Source organism: Salvia hispanica, chromosome 5 (genome assembly GCF_023119035.1).
Source record: "Salvia hispanica cultivar TCC Black 2014 chromosome 5, UniMelb_Shisp_WGS_1.0, whole genome shotgun sequence".
Lineage (NCBI taxonomy): Eukaryota > Viridiplantae > Streptophyta > Magnoliopsida > Lamiales > Lamiaceae > Salvia > Salvia hispanica.
Window position 1 is genome coordinate 6,198,985 of NC_062969.1, and position 18,703 is coordinate 6,217,687.

An 18,703-nucleotide genomic window follows, 5' to 3' on the forward strand; every position below is an offset into this window, starting at 1 on the left:
TTCGAATTTTAAAAAAAATAAAAATAAAAAATCAAATTTAGCCGTTGGCCAATAAGAATACGCCACGTATGGCTGCTCAGCGGCACGGACGTGCTCTTAGCTAAGAGCAGCGCCGTGCCGCTGGCACGGACGGACAGCTCGTGCTCAGCGGCACGGACGGACGAACGGACGCCACCGCTGCGGATGCTCTTAGCAATTTTCTTCGTATAATTAGCAACCTAGAAAATGCTAGTGGAAAACGTGATGGCGTGACATTGTTGTTGAACAAACATGACAATTAAATATAGAAGTGGTCTCTTCTCCAATTTTAGGAAAAATTACACTGCCAAAGAAAAAAAAAAGCGCCCACGCCTTCATGAGCAAAAGAGTAATTTTCTCAATTGGAGTATGAACACTCTCTAGTAAAAGCACTCCCAATGGAAGGACTGATTGAACACTCTCTAGTAAAAGCACTCACAATGGAAGGACCGATTGAGAGGTCTTCCGATCGGCCTCGATAGGCCCTCCATTGCAGAAAATGGGCCGTTGATAGCCCCATCCCATATGGCCGATATATTGGCTTTGGCCGTTCCACAATGGCCGATGATCAGCCACCCATTGCGGGGATTAGCCGATCATCAGCCCTAACTTTTTTTTAAAATTTTTATTTTTATCTCTATAAATACTTCATCCCATTCTTTACATTTCACACACAACATCTTATCTTCTGTCACTTTTTCTCATTAGTAGAATATCAATGTCTTATGGTAGCGAAGTGCGTATTAAAATTTTTGCATTTAAATTTATTTAATTTGATAATATATTAAACATAGAAGTGAAAAAAAATCAAAACAATGATGATGTGAAAATGAAATAGAATGAAATAGGCCCGGCCCTTACATTGCACGGAAATAGGTCATTGATAAAATGCTGATGTGGAAGTGGAATGGAAGAGCCCCGCCCTTCCATTCCCATTGTGAATGCTCTAACGTGTCAAAAACCGATTTCTTTTTTCAGCATTGTCAAAAGATTCAATCTTGAAAATGCCCTGAATGATGTCCAGTTATTGTTTATGCACCTGAATCGACATGCAGTTGCATGCTATGATATAGATACAGGTTTTAGATATATATATATATATATATACAGAGAGAGAGAGGAAAAGAGTAGTTTTCCTCTTCGGAAATCCCAAAGCTTAGCGAATTCTTTCTTGTCTGCCTTTCTTCCTTCCTCGGATTCATCCCTTCTTGAATTTTATTATTTGGAGTCGAATTTATTTTGTTATTAACAGAGTTTTAGATTGTAAAGATTCCATCTTTTTTTCAGTCTCTAATAGATTAATTGAATGGCGAATGCATCTGGGCTTGTTGCTCCAACGCTTCCCAGTTTTAGGAGGAGATTTTCTCCGTCATTAGGCGTATATCGATCTGGGTTTTGGTTCTGCCACGGCGTTTCGAGGCGAACGGTGTGTTCTAGTGCGGCGCAGGGTGCAGAGAAGCTTTCCCCTGCTGAATCCAAAGCGCGAAGGTAGCTAATTCTTTGTAAAGATTGGATTTTTGCCGATATCTGATGCTTAATTTTTGTGGGTTTGTAATTTTGATTTGCTCTAATATTTGGATTCTTGGCTTCATGATTTTGGGGGTGTGACTGTTGAATGAAGTATTTTGGTGGTTTCTAGTTAATGAGAAGTTGTTAATGCTAACTTTAAATTTCAATTGGTGTGAAGGCGGTTTGGGCTGATTCAAATCTGGTTGATTTTCATTCGTACTTATGTTACTGAAACTAATGTGAGGAATTAATGTTGCAAAGATCTATCTATTCTCTGGATTTTCTTATGTGCAGTGGAATTTATCAGTGTTACATGGTAATGGAATGAATTTTGATACTATTATTGAAAGAAACGAACTTTTTTGGAGAAAAAGAGAGATTCTTGTAAGGTCTGTGGTGCCTGCTTGAAAACATGTTCTGTGATATCTCAAGAGGTTTAGATGTCAACCCAATTTTTGAAAGCTAAGTATGGTTGAATCTTGCTTTGTGCTTCTGTGGAACATGGGATAAAAATTCTGTCTTGGTTGATTTAAGTTTAACGCGTCTCTGATGTTTTTTTGTAGTCTTGTTTTCGTTCAAACTATAGTTGTGTTTTTCACTATTCTAAGTTCATTTGATATTGCATAGTATGTGTATTGTGGATCCTTCTTTTGACTGAGTGAATACTGAATTGGACTATGATTCCTATTCATTCTGGGTTTACTAATTTACATTTGTACAGACTTGTCAGCAAAGGGTGCAAGTTGGTTGGATGTGGCTCTGCACTACCAAGTATTCAAATATCCAATGACAATCTCTCTGAAATTGTCGATACTAATGATGAATGGATATCTGTCCGGACTGGAATTAGAAATCGAAGAATACTTTCTCGTAAGTTGCTCTTTCCACTTATTATTCAATCACTCTTGTTGAGATCAAAATAAGACTGGTAGTTACGAAAAACTAGGAGATTTGGCGAAAGGTATATGTTTTACCTAATGTATTTCCAATTAGACTGCTGAATACTATGTAGAATAATGATGAATTCAATTCCCTGTCGACCAAACAGCATTGGATGTGGCTGGCCTATAAAACACAGTGTGATTGTAGCAGTATTTGCAAGCACGTTGTCACATCTATGATCCATGACCTCGACTGTATCTTTTTGGTCTCTCGTCAACTTGAATATTCTGGGATTTACCGGTCATCCATGCTACCAATGCTAATTATTGATCTAGCATGAATTTAGCCTTTATTATGCCATTCCAACTTGGATACTCTACATTTTGTATGAGCCTTGTGGATTTTACGATTTTTTATGCATACAAACCCCTTTTGCCTATCTCTTATTTTTGGAGTTCTGTTGCAGGAAAAGAGAGCTTGACGGCTATGGCTACAGAGGCTGCTCAGAAAGCTCTTCAGATGGCCGAGGTTGAACCCAATGATGTTGACCTCGTGTTGTTGTGCACTTCAACTCCAGAAGACTTGTTTGGGAGTGCTCCTCAGGTAATGTTTCCAGTAATACTATGTAATGCAGTCTTTTCTTCCTTTTCGTTTCATTATTCTTTTATTTATGATTTTGCACTACTATTTGGGATCTTCATTCTTCAGCATATTAAGGCTCTATAGCAAACAGAGCGTTTTCATAAATAGTGCATTTTCAAAGGATTTTTTATATTTATTTTACTTATTTACAGATTCAAAAAGCACTTGGCTGCAGTCGCAATCCGTTGGCTTATGATATTACAGCTGCCTGCAGTGGCTTCCTGTTGGGCCTAGTTTCAGCTGCTTGCTATATTCGAGGTAAATCCTGGTACTGATATAAAAAAGAGACGTATTTTCATTTTGTGGATGCTAACAAAATTTGAGGTGCTAATATTTCAGGGGGTGGCTTCAATAATGTTCTTGTGATCGGGGCTGATGCTCTATCTCGCTACGTTGACTGGACTGACAGAGGATCTTGTATTCTCTTTGGTGATGCTGCTGGTGCTGTCTTACTACAGGTTATCACCCCTTTCCATATATTCTTAATGTTTTCGAATGTTTCCAAAATACCAACCCCGATAACGTATCGTGTAGGTTTGGCTGGTAAGTCATATCTTTATATTGCTTGTGAAATAATATTTTTCTCGTCTGACATCATGATGTTGTTCCCTTTCTGTAGTCGTGTGATAGTGAAGAAGATGGTTTATTTGCTTTCGACATGCACAGTGATGGTGAAGGTCAGAGGTAAATTAAATCCACCCTTTTCAGAAACCAATCACTTGTTCTTTCGAGTCGTGCAACGAGTATACTTGTGTGTATTTTTTCAGGCACTTAAAAGCCGGCATGAAGGGAGACAGCACAGATCAAGAGTTGGCCACAAACGGTTCGCTCCTTGGTCTCCTGCCAAAAGGCTCCTCTTCGTACTCGTGCATCGAGATGAATGGCAAAGAGGTCTTCCGCTTTGCTGTCCGTGTCGTTCCACATTCAATTGAACTGGCCCTAGAGAAGGCAGGTCTCGGCGTGTCCAGTATAGACTGGCTAATACTGCATCAGGTATGAGATGTCCTACACTATAGTTGGTGCCGAGTAAACGAGGTTGCCTAATAAATGGGCGAATGCAGGCGAACCAGAGAATAATCGATGCAGTAGCCACGCGTCTGGAGGTTCCCCAGGAGCGAGTCATATCCAATTTGGCAAACTATGGGAACACGAGCGCTGCCTCGATTCCATTGGCGTTGGATGAGGCTGTGAGAAGCGGGAAGGTCAAAGCCGGTGATACCATTGCCACTGCTGGCTTCGGAGCTGGACTTACATGGGGCTCTGCTATCGTTAGATGGGGATGATCAGCGACACGCTCGTCTCCAGTTTTGCATGTTCTGCTCGTCTTTCGGACTTTGTTAGCTATGGAAAAATGGACGAAATTGCTAGGAGTGGATGTTGTTGATCAGGTTTATTTGATTTGTTGGACAGTGTAAACTGCAACTGTAATTTAACTATGTTTTCTGAATATGGCAAAATTCCATTTCTTTACCAAAATTTTTGTTGTCATGTACCCTTCATCTTGGCTTTGAGATACCTCCACTTCTCAAAATTTTATGCCATTGTCGACTTTGATTTTACACTATTTTACTCCTTAATTACATTTAAATGTGGAAATTAGAAGGTTAAATTTATCATATTGCATTCTTTAGTTAATTTTTTAACAGAACCATGATTTCAATATATTAAGTTGCATTGATATCTTGACCACAATAAATATTTCACGATTTCATGTTACACGTTTCATTGTATTTAGGTCATGACCAAAACACTATAATAATTTTATTTTTTGGGTGTTAGTTGTTACCTAACCCATCGATGATCGATCTAACCAACTACTTCATTAAAAACCTAATAATGTTTGATAAATATTTTGAAAAACATTTTAATTACTGCCGAGGCCATGAATAACAACCTGGAAAATAAGCTGAGATGCATCTTGCATTCTGCAATTTTATGTCATCATATACAATTATCAACAAGAAAAAAGAAAATAATATAATACTAATAGAAGCACATGATATTTTAACCTCAAAAAAGTACTAAAATCACAATACATTAGAGAAATCTTGAAAGAAAACCTTAGTCTCAGCCATCTGCAGGCATATGAAGAGTTATTATAATATCTAACATTGCGTCGACATTATTCGCATATCGTACATCTGTAGTATAACTATAAGTTATACGAACCGAAAAATCTTTTAGAGATCGAGAGGGTCAAAAATACCAACAAAAATATGTAATGTAAACAAAATTCACAAACTGATAATGTAACAACAATCTTCTGAAGGCAAGGAGTAGTCTGTGCACATTGCCTCCCTTTGTACTTCAGAACCTAGCAATACTGTAATGACAACCTCCGGCTCCTCACCAGACATCGCGCAAGTACCTTCCTGACGTTTGCAGATTTTTTACCATGCCCTCAGCTCCGGAGCTGCTCAGAGAACCCTGTAAAACGGAGTAGGTATCTTCTTAGGGAAATAGAGCTTAACGCGATAAGTACCAAGGTATATGACTTTAGCATATAGACTATAGTCAAAGTAAAAGTTTAAATGCCATCCACCCCTGCCCCCACACCCCAGAATTTTTTTTTGTAAAGAGCTAAAAACCTCAAAATGAGTAGACATGAAAAGAACAATATATAATGCCTTGTCTGCCTCATCCAATAATCCAGGTAAAATTGGTAAGAAAATAGCAAAACATGAAGTTATATAAGTATTAAACGCCAACCATAAAGAGGAAGGGTTAGGACCACCAAGAAATACAAAACCGTAAATTGCAAGAGGCACCAACCTGTTCTTGTGCAATTGTGTGGAGAGTCCGGTGTACATCACGTGCCATTCCCTTAGCATCACCACAGACGTATACATAGCCTCCATCAGAGATCATTTTCCACACGTCTGAAGCCTAATATTCAGTACAATTAACTTGTATGTTAGTGAAATCAAGTCCAGAAATTTTATAGTTGGTGACACTAAGACAAAATTGTTGCCAAAGATTGCATACCCTTTGAGACATCTTGTGCTGTACGTATTCCTTTGTGGGTCCCTCCCGCGAAAATGCAACTATGAGCTCAGAAATTACTCCAGCTTTGACAAAGCCATTCAACTCATCCTCATAAATAAAATCCTGCAGTAAAAAGAATTGTTTACCTACATACATTTGGGGGAACAAGTGTTTAACAATAGTCAAGTAGATAACTGACCAGTGTACGGTTTCTACAACCAAAAAATAAAATCGCAGGACCAAGTATAGCTCCAGATTCCTTTAGAGCTAACCTTTCCTGAAATATTGGTAGAACATTAGTACAAGATAATCCTAGCTAGACATCAGAATTAATGCCTCAAAAGTAGGTTTAAGATCAAAAATCTTTCATACAAACCTGAAGGAAACCCCTAAACGGAGCCAAGCCAGTACCGGGGCCGACCATTATTATCGGTAGTTTAGGATCAGCAGGGAGTTTGAAGTTAGAGTTCCTAATAAATATTGGTGCCCAACTGCAATCACTACTTTCCTCCAAAGGCACAGCATTCTGATAAGAGGCAGATGGTGAGGTTTGAGGCAGTAGAACGTATGCTCGTGCAATGAGTGGGGGTGCAAATCACGATTAGAATGGCTATTAGAAATGTCATGATGATTCATCACTCATCATTTCCTTGACCAAACTCGAATATCAAATAGTAACAAATTTCTTATTATCATCTCCACTGCCCAAGATATAAAATTAATAAAGTACTAGGTTTTAACTCAAGTAAAATACCTTTATCCATGTAGAGCATATACCCTTGTGGATTCGTCCTGTTGGCATTTTGTCGTAAACTAGAGCACAAGTCACATGAACTCTGGTTGGTGCAATTCTGAATGATAGTTGAAGAGTTGGTGAGAAGATAGGATGATAAAGAAAAAATTATCCAAAAAAAAGAACACACAAGGTTGAATTTCGCTATGTCCAGGAACGTTTCATATGACCAGATTATAGCTTATAAGACAATCTATTGCTAATATAGTTAGAACTCCAGCACAAGCCTTGAGCTTTCATATTGAAATAACATCAAATGAAACAGGAAAACAATAACTCACTTTGGGGAGGATGAGATAGAATAAAATCTGGGCTGCAGGCGAGGAGCAACTGCTGCAAAGAAAACACCTATAGGAGGCTTGGCAGACGGGAACTCGGCCATGACCTCAAGTAGGCTTCTCTGACTTGCAACTATATACTGTGCATATTCCTCCTGAAAATGTGGGAACATAAATGTTACAAGTTGCGAAGTTGGGAAAAGCAACATTCATATAACAAGGTAATATTCGACATATATGAACGATTCCAAGACCTTTCCATCAGGAGATGCAAGATACCGGAGCCGATCAGCTTCACTTTGGTCCGAAGAATATTCCGCTAATGCCACTAGCACAGACTGGAAAACACAGGTGTATGTTAGAGCTAAATTCCCTAGTTATGTTCAAGGCAAGCGCATTAGCAAATACGTATACAGGGGTGACCAACATACCTTTTTGGGCATACTCATAAGATCTGCATATTTAGTAAGAGCTGTTCGCAAAGTGCAAGGGGGAAACGGAGGTGGCAAGGAGCTCCCACTGCGTGGTGTGCCATCCTCATTATCAGTATGAACCGAAAAATATGTTTGTGGAGAAAGATTTAGTAATTTTTCTGCTTCCTCCACATTCTCAAGCAAATTCTCACAGTAGACACCAACATGGTCCCCTGTTTCATAACTGCGGGATAAAGTACATAAGCAAATATCAAACTGCCGGGTTTTTAACTAAGTTTAAGTCAGGTTGAAGCAAAATGGAAACTGCAGTCAGTGTTGTTAGGAGAACAGGGCACAGCAGAGCGATGAGGTAAAAATCCGGGGGTGCGCCCCACGAACCAGGGAGCAGCAGCAGCCGGATTTTGTTTATATCTATTCCTAGTTATGGTCACTACATATGATAACTTAAAATAAATAGAGTATGAACTATGAATTAAAACATAAAACTTACTACAAACTTAAAGTAATACTAGTACTAATTTTGAAATCAAACTAAGAGATATAAAGCCCCCTAGGAGATATGAGTAATATAAAGAGATGTAAAGTCTCATAGGTAATATACAGAGACATAAAGTCACCTAGGGAAAAGAACAAAAAGTAACCTAGGGGAAAGAGTGTCAGGAAAGTGCATCAGTTATTTAAAAATAAGTATCCCCATCTCGCCCCCAACTTCCGCCCTGGCCCCGGAAGCTCTGTCGCCGGGGCGATTCCAGTGGCACGATTAATAATACTGCAAATTTTCAATATTTCAAACAAATATGGTTATAAACTTACACAAGTCCTGTGCCTGATATGTCAAACTCCAAATGAGTGCAAGAACGGTCTGATGCAGGAGTGTGGAGTTCTCTCTTTACAGCAACATTCGCCCTTCAACAATCAAGATGCAAAACTATTTAGAAGAAAAATCCTTCAAATTACAATAAAATTTTTTAAAAGAAAACAGAAGCAAGCATAATATACCTGCAGGGATGTTGAGCATCAATAACAGTATTACCATTGGCATGACCATTTGGAGAGCCATTCTCTGTAATAAATCCATCTGTTTGGTCATGGAGCACAACACGATACTGCAAAACCACTGCTGTATACGGTGTAGACACTGTTGCATCATCTTCATTTCGGAGCAATTTATCCAACTCAGGCCAAACTAATTCACGCCTGAATCAGCGACAAATGTAAGCACACTCATAAAATCACATGCAAAATCAGACACACATGCGTACATATATATAGATTCCAATCATTCCAACAATTATTTATAATCTAATTACCATGCAGCAAAGTCATCTTCAATGCATTGATCATCATCTCCCAAGCCTACTGGGACAAGCTTCTTTCCTCCTGAACTCAGGCAAAGTTTTCTTTTTAAAATAACGTAAGGAAATTGAATACAGTGATTCCATATACTTTGGAATGATAAATATGGTTGGTAGGAAATAAATCTACCAATTGAAACTTTCATGGTTGTTAATCTAGAGTCTAGCATACCATAATACAACTTATCCAAATGAAAGAACATTCTCAGAATCAATATACCTTGCTCGGTGATAAGGTCATCTACCACAATCGCAATCTGTCAATAACAATTAAAGAACGAAAAACAAAAATTCCATCACATACGCATAACTATGAAACTTAAGAACAGTCAACTCAAGCAAGTGAACAAGTGTTAGCATCATGCATCGATATATACCTTGTTGAAATGTTCGTATTGTCTATTCCCCAGACCAAACACTCCATACTGAAGATTCTTAAGCCATTCCTCCTTTTCTTTTTCCTGCAACAATGCTCAACATCAACCCCAAATATCGCACTTATTATAAAAGGATGAAAATCATTCATTGCTAAGATGATCTACCTCAGTAAACCATTTGTAAAACCTCGCAGCATTGTCAGTAGGCTCACCGTCTCCATATCTGCAACCAGCCAACCCTCAACCAAATCAATAAATCACAATTCTACAGAAGATAACATAATGTTTTCACCCATATATTATGGCAACTGTGCAATCAAAATACATGTTCAAGTTTTAAAAAAAGGGAACCTACGAGGCCAGGAAGAAGAATGCTAAACTCTCCTTCTTCAACTTCTGCTCGTACTCATCATCATCGGCAGCATAGTCATCCTATCACCATCCAAAAAGTAAGATCAGACCTCTGCACTACTGGAACAAATTTAAAGATTTGGAAAAAGTAAAACAGGAACATACCAAGTCAATTACTTTAAAATTTGCCTGTGGATATCTAGCTTTAGCTTCCTCAGCAAATGCCTATAACACAACACCACAATAATCATTTGGCCGCCAAAAGTAAATCTAAATCTTTCCCCAAAAAGTAGCATTAGTTAAATCATGCAGCAAAATTCCACAAAGGAAAAGTTAAATCTTGACTAAACCATTGATGCAGGTGGCAATTCTGATGATTCAGAAATTTCATGTCTATTTTTTTTTCTCTCTAATAAAATTCTACCTTTGCAAAACCTTCAGCTGTGCCAGTCTGTGTGCCAAAGAAAACCGAGACCTTGGTCTTGTCATCCTCCGGGTCCTCCGGCTCCACCGCTGACTTCGGCACCACCAGCTTGGGCGGCGGAAGCTGGTTCTTCGCAGCCGATCCGGCGGTGCGGCGCCAGGCCAGCAGCACGACGCAGCCAATGAGCAGCGCGAGCGATGTAGTGAGGAGCATGGCGAGGTCCCTATTCTCCATGAGCATCGCTGCCACACCACGCGGCGCCGCCCCCTCGATGTCGCCTTTAAAGATCGCCGCCAACAAATCGAGCGGCGAGAGCTTTGGCGACGAGGGTTCCATGATTTTGCAGAACTAGGTCCGCTAGATTTCCGTATTCAACTAAATCAGATGCAATCAAATGACGAATTGAAGAAACTATCAAAGAATTAATTAAAGTAAATTAATAAATGATAAAAATGTATATAAAATATTCAAAAAGAGAATCCCCCCTTTTCCCCCGGTTTTGAGGTTTGGATGATTTTGTTGAGAAAATGAGGATAGGTGGGAGGAACTATGACTCCCACAGAATGCACGAGAGGTTCTCTTCAATGGAGTTTCAATATTTTATAGAGAGAGAGAGAGATAACACCACCGCTTGGTTTAGCCCACCTACCAATCGTTGACTATGGTTAAACACTACAAAAATTAAGGTAATTTCTTGGGAGAATTTTAAATTACAAAATTTATAGTATTAATTTCATTGGGTGGTAGACAAAGGCTAAACTCGTTACTAATTCATACTCTATCTCAATAAAAGCATCATTCAAAAAAATTTCTTTCGTCCACAAAGTGAATCTCTCAACTTCATCTTCAAAGAAAAAGTGAGAGCGTGGGTTTTAAGAGAAGTTTCTTATGAAGACTTTGTGTATGTCTGGGATTCGAATTATTATATATTATGATTCGTTACTATTGACAAATAATTTGAATATGGACCAATCGAAAGTAACATTCACAAATGATACTCGTGTGTGATATGCACCATAAGATTTCTATTTTAATTCACAATTTTACAACAAAGTGAACCTTTCATTTTTAAAGTCCTCCATTCTCAATTAAATTTAGAACTTTCAACATAGGAGTTAAGCCATAAAAAAATCTACCACACATTTTTTAATACAAAAACTTCAATGTCAACACCTCAATAAATTATCAATCACATGGACCAAAATAAATCATAATTTTAATAACTCAAAAGACTACTAGTATTTTTGGCACTGCGGAAAAAATGCGGCAAAAGTTGTTGTACAAGCAACGATGACGTTCAACCACAAAACAATAGAACTAATCTTTTAAAAATCCATTATTTCCTTCATTATTTAAATGGTTTAATGTGAGTGAGTAAAAATAAATTTTGTTGTAATTATGCATAGGAAAATTGAAAAGGGAGTTATAAATTAATTTAGTTAGAATGGACAATAAATTGCATATGAGAAGACGAAAGTTTGCAAGAGCAAAAAATGGAATTTTCCAATTTGTAAAAGTAACAAAAAAGAGGTTCACATTCACGGATCTGTTTAAAAGATATAATATCTATGATTCTATCTCATCCAAAACATACTTTTAACTTCAATTTGCTAAAAGAAAAAAAAAAGGAAACGTGAATTTATCAAAAAAGCAAATCTGTTAGTACTTATTATGATTCCATCCCATCTTAAAAATGGGAAATTTCAGAATATGAGATTAGGGGTGGGTCGAAAATGTTGTATCGTGTTTCGTATCGAAAATATCGATATGAAATAATTTCATATCGTTATCATATCGAACATTTTCCGATATATCGAACTTTCGATATGAATAATATCAATATCGTTATAGTATCGATATTTCGATATATCGCAAGATCTATCATATATCGAAATATCGTTATCGTATCGAATACCTGTATATCGAAAAATATAATTTCAAAACTGAAAAATAACACAAAAATTAATAAAACTTCAACACAATAAAATAAATAGTATTCTTATTAGGGTTTCATATATATATTTTCTAAATATATGAATGAGTTAAATGGATTTATATATATTTATAATTTTAAACTTCAATATGTATTGAATTTTTCAATATGTTTTGATACATAAATATGTATCATATATTTGATATAAAACGATATATCGCGATATAAGGAAATTCATATCGTTATCGTATCGAAAACTTACGATACGATACCGTATCGTATCGAAAATTACGATATACCGAAAATTCGATAATTTTTCGATATTTTTCAATACGATACGAGCGATATATCATTTTTCGGTATTTTTACCCAGTCCTATATGAGATTGAATTTGACAGCTTTTAATTTAATTCACATGTCTTTCGAAATGAGGGCTCGATAGATATCAACTATCCATTTTTAAGGATTTTTTTGCATTTTTTTTTTCTTATTTCTAATCTTTTTCCTCAAGATATAATTATAGACCAAATTCTTATAGAAGATTTTTGCATTTTTCTCTATAGTCTCTTCTTTTCTTATTGCTTTCCTCGTAAAATACAAGAATCGACTAAACTATCCAACAAGAGATTTAAGTTTTTAAAAATTGAAATGTTCTATGTATCAAGTGTGTTATTTTTATGTCTCAAACAATATGTTTTGGTATGTATTTTAAAATTCTGTAAAAATTAATAGTTATAATTGCATTTTAAAGTAAAAATTCTCATATATTTGCTCAAAAAACCTATTTGGTCTTGCACATTGTAGGTATATTAGTTATACGTCATAAAATTAAAAAGTACCAGCAGTAATATATTTTAGCTCATATCTAACTCATCAATCAGGACAAAATGTGATTGACTGTTAACCTTTTAACAAAACAATTAAATATGGATCAAAACATACATTTAGGACCAAAAGGAACACACTTAAATGTGTATAACAAAAAAAAAAAAAAAAAACTGGTTATTAATTATAAAGGATCAATTATAGACTTTAGTCTAACAAAATTGAAAAAATTTCATAAAATAAAAAATTCACAAGCCACAATCTCATAATCGAAAAGATATGCGAATTTTATCTCATAAACTCAAAGATCATTTATTTTATCTCAAATTTTAAAAGTCAAATATATAGGTTAAGGATATACGGGTGGGGGGCACTTTAAAAAATTTAATGCATTAGTGCAGTTGGTGTCGATACTACTCCACACTTTAAAAAAGCTTTGTTCTGTATTCTTTTATTCAATCCTCCTTATTTAAATATTAGGTAATTTTGGTTCGCAAATTTTGTCCACGTATCAATTTAGTCCGTAGCATTTGAAAATATAGTTTAAGATCCATTAACTTCAATCATTCAAGTTACCTTTTCACTATTTCAAATTTTTTTAACGAAAATACATTCAAGCCCGTAAAAGGCATTTCAGTCTATTTAATCTTTTTATAATATTAAATATATTTAATTTCTTTTTTCCCTTTCTTCCTTCTTTTTTTTTCTTTTCTTCCCCATTTTATCCTTCTCTCTTTTAATAAAGAGAAAAAAATTTTAAGAGATACATTAAATATTTTAAATAGACTGAAATGCCCTTCATGGACTTGGGGTATTTTTGTCCCAAAAAATTTAAAAATAGTAAAAAAAAATAGCTCAAATGATATTTTATCAAAATTAATGGACTTCAAAAGATATTTTATGTTACTGGCCAAAACTGATACCTTAGCAAAGTTTGCGGATCAAAAAAATGTTACCTTTTTAATTTTATGTACTCCCTCCATTATATAAAAATATGTGCACTTTTCATTTCCGTTCATCCCATAAATATATGTACATTTCAATTTATGAAAGTTGTCCCCAACTCATTACTCATATACATCAACTTATTTACAACTTATATTATTATGACCCAACATTACAACTCATTAAACACTAACAATAAATGTGAGGCCTGTTATTCACTAACATTATTTTAACTATCTCATCTTTTCCTTTCTCTTACTTTATCAATGATATGTTAATCCTTGTATCATCTTAAATACATATATTTTTATAGGACAAATGGAATATTAAACTCAATTATTAGTAATTTTGATTATTTTCAATGTATCGCCTCTGAAAAACACCTAACTAGATGATTTGGTGCCAAAATCATAGATTCGGCTTTGTTGGGCCTGTATGTGCACCCAAACGGATCGGGCAGCCCGCACATGCAGTCGGTGTGTGTTTCCGGACCGCCACAGCACGTAAAAGCTGGGTTGGGCCGCTACCTTTCAATTGTAATTACAGAAAATGGGCCCAAAAAAAGATATGGCAGTGCTGGTTGAGGGATTTAGGATTTTTAAGAGGATAAGTGTGGAAGAAATAAAGAGTGATGCTGAAAAAAACTAGAAATATGGTTCTATACTCAATAAGAATTTGTTAAAACATAAGAGTATTTTCGGCCAAAATTTTGAAAATTAACTAACTTCAATTTTTTTTTTTTTTTTTTTTTTTTTTTTTTTTTTTTTTTTATGTATTTGGCTAACTTTTAATTTTGATTCGAAATTTAATTTCGGACATATTATATATTAATATGATATGAATATGTAATATTTTTATTTTTCCGCTTAACCCGATCTCGGAATCAGACCAAATTAATATTGTCAAATTCGTTTGTTTTATCGAATTTCTTATTTCAACATCACAGTTTTAACTTTTATTACAGTACATTATGTTATCAATTTGATTACAAGAAAGTTGCAAAACGTAATTATGTGTTATTGATTATGAATCCCATGTCATAGCCTCGCATCATTGCGTGCTAAATTACATAGTGAACAAAGTGAAAGTTTAGAGCATCCGCAATGGTCGGCTAGCGACCAGCTAGCCGATTCTGTGAAACACGGATCACCAATTGCAACGAACACAAACAGAAATCAAGCACAAGAATCAAAAGACACAGCACATACGTGGTTCGGCCAATGAAGCCTACATCCACGGGAGAACTCGAGCACTTTGTATTGATATTGAAATGAGGATTACAGATGTACAAGAACTGAAATTTCACACAGAACTTTTCACAAACACAAGCTGACCACAACTGAAACTCGACAGAGAATCAACTAACCTATGCGATGTGAGAACACCTAGAACCGAGCTGTACTTTCCGATCACTAAGATCACCCCACAGCCTTCTTCTCCGACTGAATCTTGAACCAGCTCTCGAAGGTGTATCACTCACTGAATGTGTGTAATTTCTCTCTTAACATCTCGTCACTCTTCTAGAATGGGTATTTATACTCAGCCCCAAAATAGAAAAAAATCATGAGCTATAATCAGATGCAACGCGCCCTCACATACACCTCACTTATTTAATTGATGTTGTGAGACGCACAAAGCTAACAAATCTCCACCTCGTATCAAAACATCAATAACCTGCTGTCCTGATCCTCCAATTCCACGCTCCTTCATTTCCTAAGAACATTCACCAACTCCAAGCAATAGATGAACTTTGAAGCTGGTATCACCTTTGTCAATGCATCTGCTGGATTATGCTCAGTAGCAATCTTCTTAATCTCTATCATTCCCTTTCCAACCTCATCTCGGATGAAATGCAAACGCACATCAATGTGCTTGCTTCTATCATGGAACGTCTGATGCTTGGATAGGCAAATCGCACTGCTGCTATCACAATTAATCACAACCTTTTTCTGCATCAATCCCAGATCTGCCAAAATTCCTTTTAACCAGAAACTTTCTTTCACCGCATCTGTTAAGGCAATATATTCAGCCTCGGTCGTAGACAAAGCCACTACAGATTGCAAGTTCGACTTCCAAGTCACAGCTGCTCCAAACAAAGTGAATATGTACCCGGTCTGAGACTTTCTATTGTCACGATTTGAAGCGTAGTCTGAATCGCAATATCCTTCCAAGCAATCTCTGGTGTGATCTACACTTCCCTTGTACATGATTCCATAGTCTCTTGTTCCACCAAGATATCTCAATAACCATTTTAAAGCTTGCCAGTGCACTTTCCCCGGATTGCTCATATACCTGCTGGTAATGCTCACTGCATGAGCAAGGTCGGGCCTAGTGCATATCATCACGTACATGACACTTCCAATAATGCTGGCATAGGGTAATTTATCCATTTGCTCCACCTCTTCTCTAGATTTAGGATTCTGCTCAGCTGACAGTTGAAACTGCTGCCCCAATGGTGTAGAGACTGTTCTTGACTCGTTCATCTGAAATTTCTTGAGTACTTTATCAATGTAATTCTGCTGACTCAACCATAGTACCCTTCTCTTCCTATCTCTGACGATATCAATACCCAAAATCCTCTTGGCCTCTCCCAAATCTTTCATTTCAAATCTGCATTTGAGATCATGTTTCACTTTCTGAATCTCATTGATATCAGATCCTGTTACCAACATGTCGTCTACATATAGGAGCAGAAAGGCTACCGATTTTCCTTCTCTTTCCTTTATGTATACGCAGCTATCATATTTAGAACTTACAAATCCAATTTTCTTCATATGCTCATCGAATTGGATGTTCCACTGCCTGCTGGACTGTTTCAGTCCATAGATGCTTCTTTTCAGTAAGCATACTTTCTCCTCATCTCCTGGTTTTATAAACCCCTCTGGCTGTTCCATGAATATACTCTCCTCCAGCTCTCCGTGTAAGAAAGCCGTTTTTACATCCATTTGATGTAATTCCCAATCATTCTGTGCAACCAAGGCCATGAGCAATCTGATGGAACTGTGCTTCACCACCGGGGAGAATATCTCGCTGTAATCGATTCCTTCCCTCTGATTGTACCCCTTAGCCACCAACCTGGCCTTGTATCTGATTCTGTTATCCTCCGACGCTTCAACTTTCTTTTTGAATATCCACTTGCATCCAATCAATTTCTGCATCACTTTCCTTGTAACTAGAATCCATGTTTTGTTCTTCAACAAGGAGTCAATCTCATCTTGCATAGCTTTAATCCATCTGTCTCTGTCTCTACTCTTGACTGCTTCTTTGTAAGTTCCAGGCTCAGTAGACTCTACCTCCTCTGCTGCACAGAAAGCATAATATACCAGGCTTGAATTACTGTACCTTGCTGGTTTCTTAATGTTTGCTCTCCTTTCTCTGTCTCTTGCTAGCTGGTAGTTTTCCAGATTCTCTTGTGTTGGAGCATCCTGGTCATCATCATCATCACTGACTTCATGGACTTGTTGCTCAGAGTCAGATGTGTTAACATCTTCATTATGCTGCTGAATTTCAAAATCTTCCAACAGCTCCACCTCAACTGGTGTTTCTATTCTATCTGATGTTCCACCTCTATCTGCTTGTTTATAGGGCATTTCTTGCTCTCTGAAAATCACATCCCGGCTAATCACCACCTTCTGATTCCCTGGTTCCATAGACCACAACCTATACCCTTTTACACCCTTCTGGTAACCGAGCAAGACACATTTCAGTGCCCTTGGCTGGAGCTTGCCTTGTCTGATATGTGAGTAGGCTCTGCATCCGAAAGGTTTGAGCATAGTGTAATTACCATGATGTCCAAACCATCTGAAATCAGGCGTTTGATGATCAATAGCTGTTGCAGGACATTTATTTATCAAGACCACTGCTGTTGCAGCTGCTTCTCCCCAAAACTTTGGAGGCATTCCAGATGAGATTAGCATACATCTAACCCTTTCAAGGATTGTTCTATTGGCTCTCTCGGCCACTCCATTCTGTTGTGGATTATTTGGTACGGTCCTGTGCCTTTTAATTCCCTTGAGTTTGCAGAAATCATCGAATTCATGAGAAAGGAACTCCAACCCGTTATCTGTTCTGAGACACTTTAGAACTGACCCTTTCTCCACCTCAACCTCTGTACACCATTCTCTAAATTTGCTGAAGGCTTCAGACTTGTCTTTCATGATGTATAGCCAAATTTTCCTTGAATAGTCATCCACAACCGACAAGAAATATCTACATCCACCCACTGAAACAGTCTGAGCTGGCCCCCATATGTCACTATGAGCATAGTCTAGTGTTGAGGATGATGTGTGCTTTCCAGTAGGATACACCAACTTTTTACTTTTGCCAAGGACACAGACCTCACAATCTCTGGAGATCATTCTGAAATCAGCCTCTATTATTCCTCCTTTAATGAGCTGATTTATTCCATCCTTCGAAACATGCCCGAGCCTGAGGTGCCAAATCTCTGGATCTATTTTCTTCACCACATTGACTTCATCAATGACTACTACAGCCTGCAGATAATATAAACTATACCTGCGCTTAGCTTCCATGACCACATCAGATCCTTTCATCACTTTCATGATGCCATCAGAAGACAGGAAAGAGCAACCCTTCCTTTCAAGAGCTCCTAAGGAGATTAAATTTCTTTTTATTTCAGGGATATACCTGACTTCAGTGAGGATTTTCAGAGAGCCATCCTTCATTCTCAGTTTGATATCTCCCATCCCTATGACTCTGCAGATCTGATTATTTCCTAGAAGTACCGATCCAGTAGACTGCTTCATGTTGTTGAACCACTCAAGCTTGGGACACATATGGAAGCTACATCCACTATCCATTATCCATGACTCATTGATGTCAAAATCTGCTATATTGAGAGCTTGTGCAGTCTCAACATCTTGAGCAATATCTGCATTGTTCTCCCCAGCTGCTTCCTCTTCTTTCTTTCTTTTCCATGAATAACAATTCTT

At 37.1% G+C, this 18,703-nt stretch overlaps 2 protein-coding genes across 3 annotated transcripts; one reads left to right on the top strand and one right to left on the bottom strand.

The window, feature by feature from the left end:
* The first annotated feature begins 997 nt into the window (after positions 1 to 997).
* Positions 998 to 4,527, top strand: LOC125186086 (3-oxoacyl-[acyl-carrier-protein] synthase 3 A, chloroplastic-like). 2 transcript variants are annotated; one of them, XM_048082401.1, is made up of 9 exons: positions 998 to 1,191; positions 1,306 to 1,506; positions 2,249 to 2,397; positions 2,876 to 3,012; positions 3,204 to 3,309; positions 3,391 to 3,509; positions 3,671 to 3,735; positions 3,819 to 4,044; positions 4,113 to 4,527. In XM_048082401.1, the coding sequence occupies exons 2-9, from the start codon at positions 1,325 to 1,327 to the stop codon at positions 4,332 to 4,334; spliced, it is 1,206 nt and encodes a 401-aa protein (XP_047938358.1). In that variant the 5' UTR covers positions 998 to 1,191; positions 1,306 to 1,324; the 3' UTR covers positions 4,335 to 4,527. The 2 variants fall into 2 exon arrangements, with proteins under 2 accessions (XP_047938358.1, XP_047938357.1); XM_048082400.1 differs by having other exon boundaries at positions 999 to 1,506.
* A 572-nt stretch (positions 4,528 to 5,099) lies between these two features.
* On the bottom strand, positions 5,100 to 10,651 carry LOC125188378 (NADPH--cytochrome P450 reductase-like). The gene is made up of 18 exons (XM_048085178.1): positions 10,049 to 10,651; positions 9,790 to 9,849; positions 9,629 to 9,705; positions 9,439 to 9,496; positions 9,274 to 9,357; positions 9,117 to 9,153; positions 8,852 to 8,921; positions 8,541 to 8,738; positions 8,355 to 8,447; positions 7,539 to 7,764; positions 7,362 to 7,445; positions 7,111 to 7,262; positions 6,791 to 6,887; positions 6,413 to 6,562; positions 6,236 to 6,313; positions 6,037 to 6,159; positions 5,824 to 5,937; positions 5,100 to 5,478 (listed from the first exon to the last, which is right to left on the bottom strand). The coding sequence occupies exons 1-18, from the start codon at positions 10,382 to 10,384 to the stop codon at positions 5,398 to 5,400; spliced, it is 2,118 nt and encodes a 705-aa protein (XP_047941135.1). The 5' UTR covers positions 10,385 to 10,651; the 3' UTR covers positions 5,100 to 5,397.
* Positions 10,652 to 18,703: the final 8,052 nt, after the last annotated feature.

Bases quoted from the DNA above. Each gene is read 5' to 3' on its own strand.
- LOC125186086 (XM_048082401.1), top strand. From the start codon at position 1,325: ATGGCGAATGCATCTGGGCTTGTTGCTCCAACGCTTCCCAGTTTTAGG. The intron at 3,510-3,670 runs GTTATCACCCCT...CCCTTTCTGTAG, and splicing joins CTGGTGCTGTCTTACTACAG to TCGTGTGATAGTGAAGAAGA. The intron at 4,045-4,112 runs GTATGAGATGTC...GGGCGAATGCAG, and splicing joins ACTGGCTAATACTGCATCAG to GCGAACCAGAGAATAATCGA.
- LOC125188378 (XM_048085178.1), bottom strand. From the start codon at position 10,384: ATGGAACCCTCGTCGCCAAAGCTCTCGCCGCTCGATTTGTTGGCGGCG. The intron at 8,448-8,540 runs GTATATTATGCT...TGATTGTTGAAG, and splicing joins GATGCTCAACATCCCTGCAG to GGCGAATGTTGCTGTAAAGA. The intron at 7,263-7,361 runs GTCTTGGAATCG...CCACATTTTCAG, and splicing joins TTGCATCTCCTGATGGAAAG to GAGGAATATGCACAGTATAT.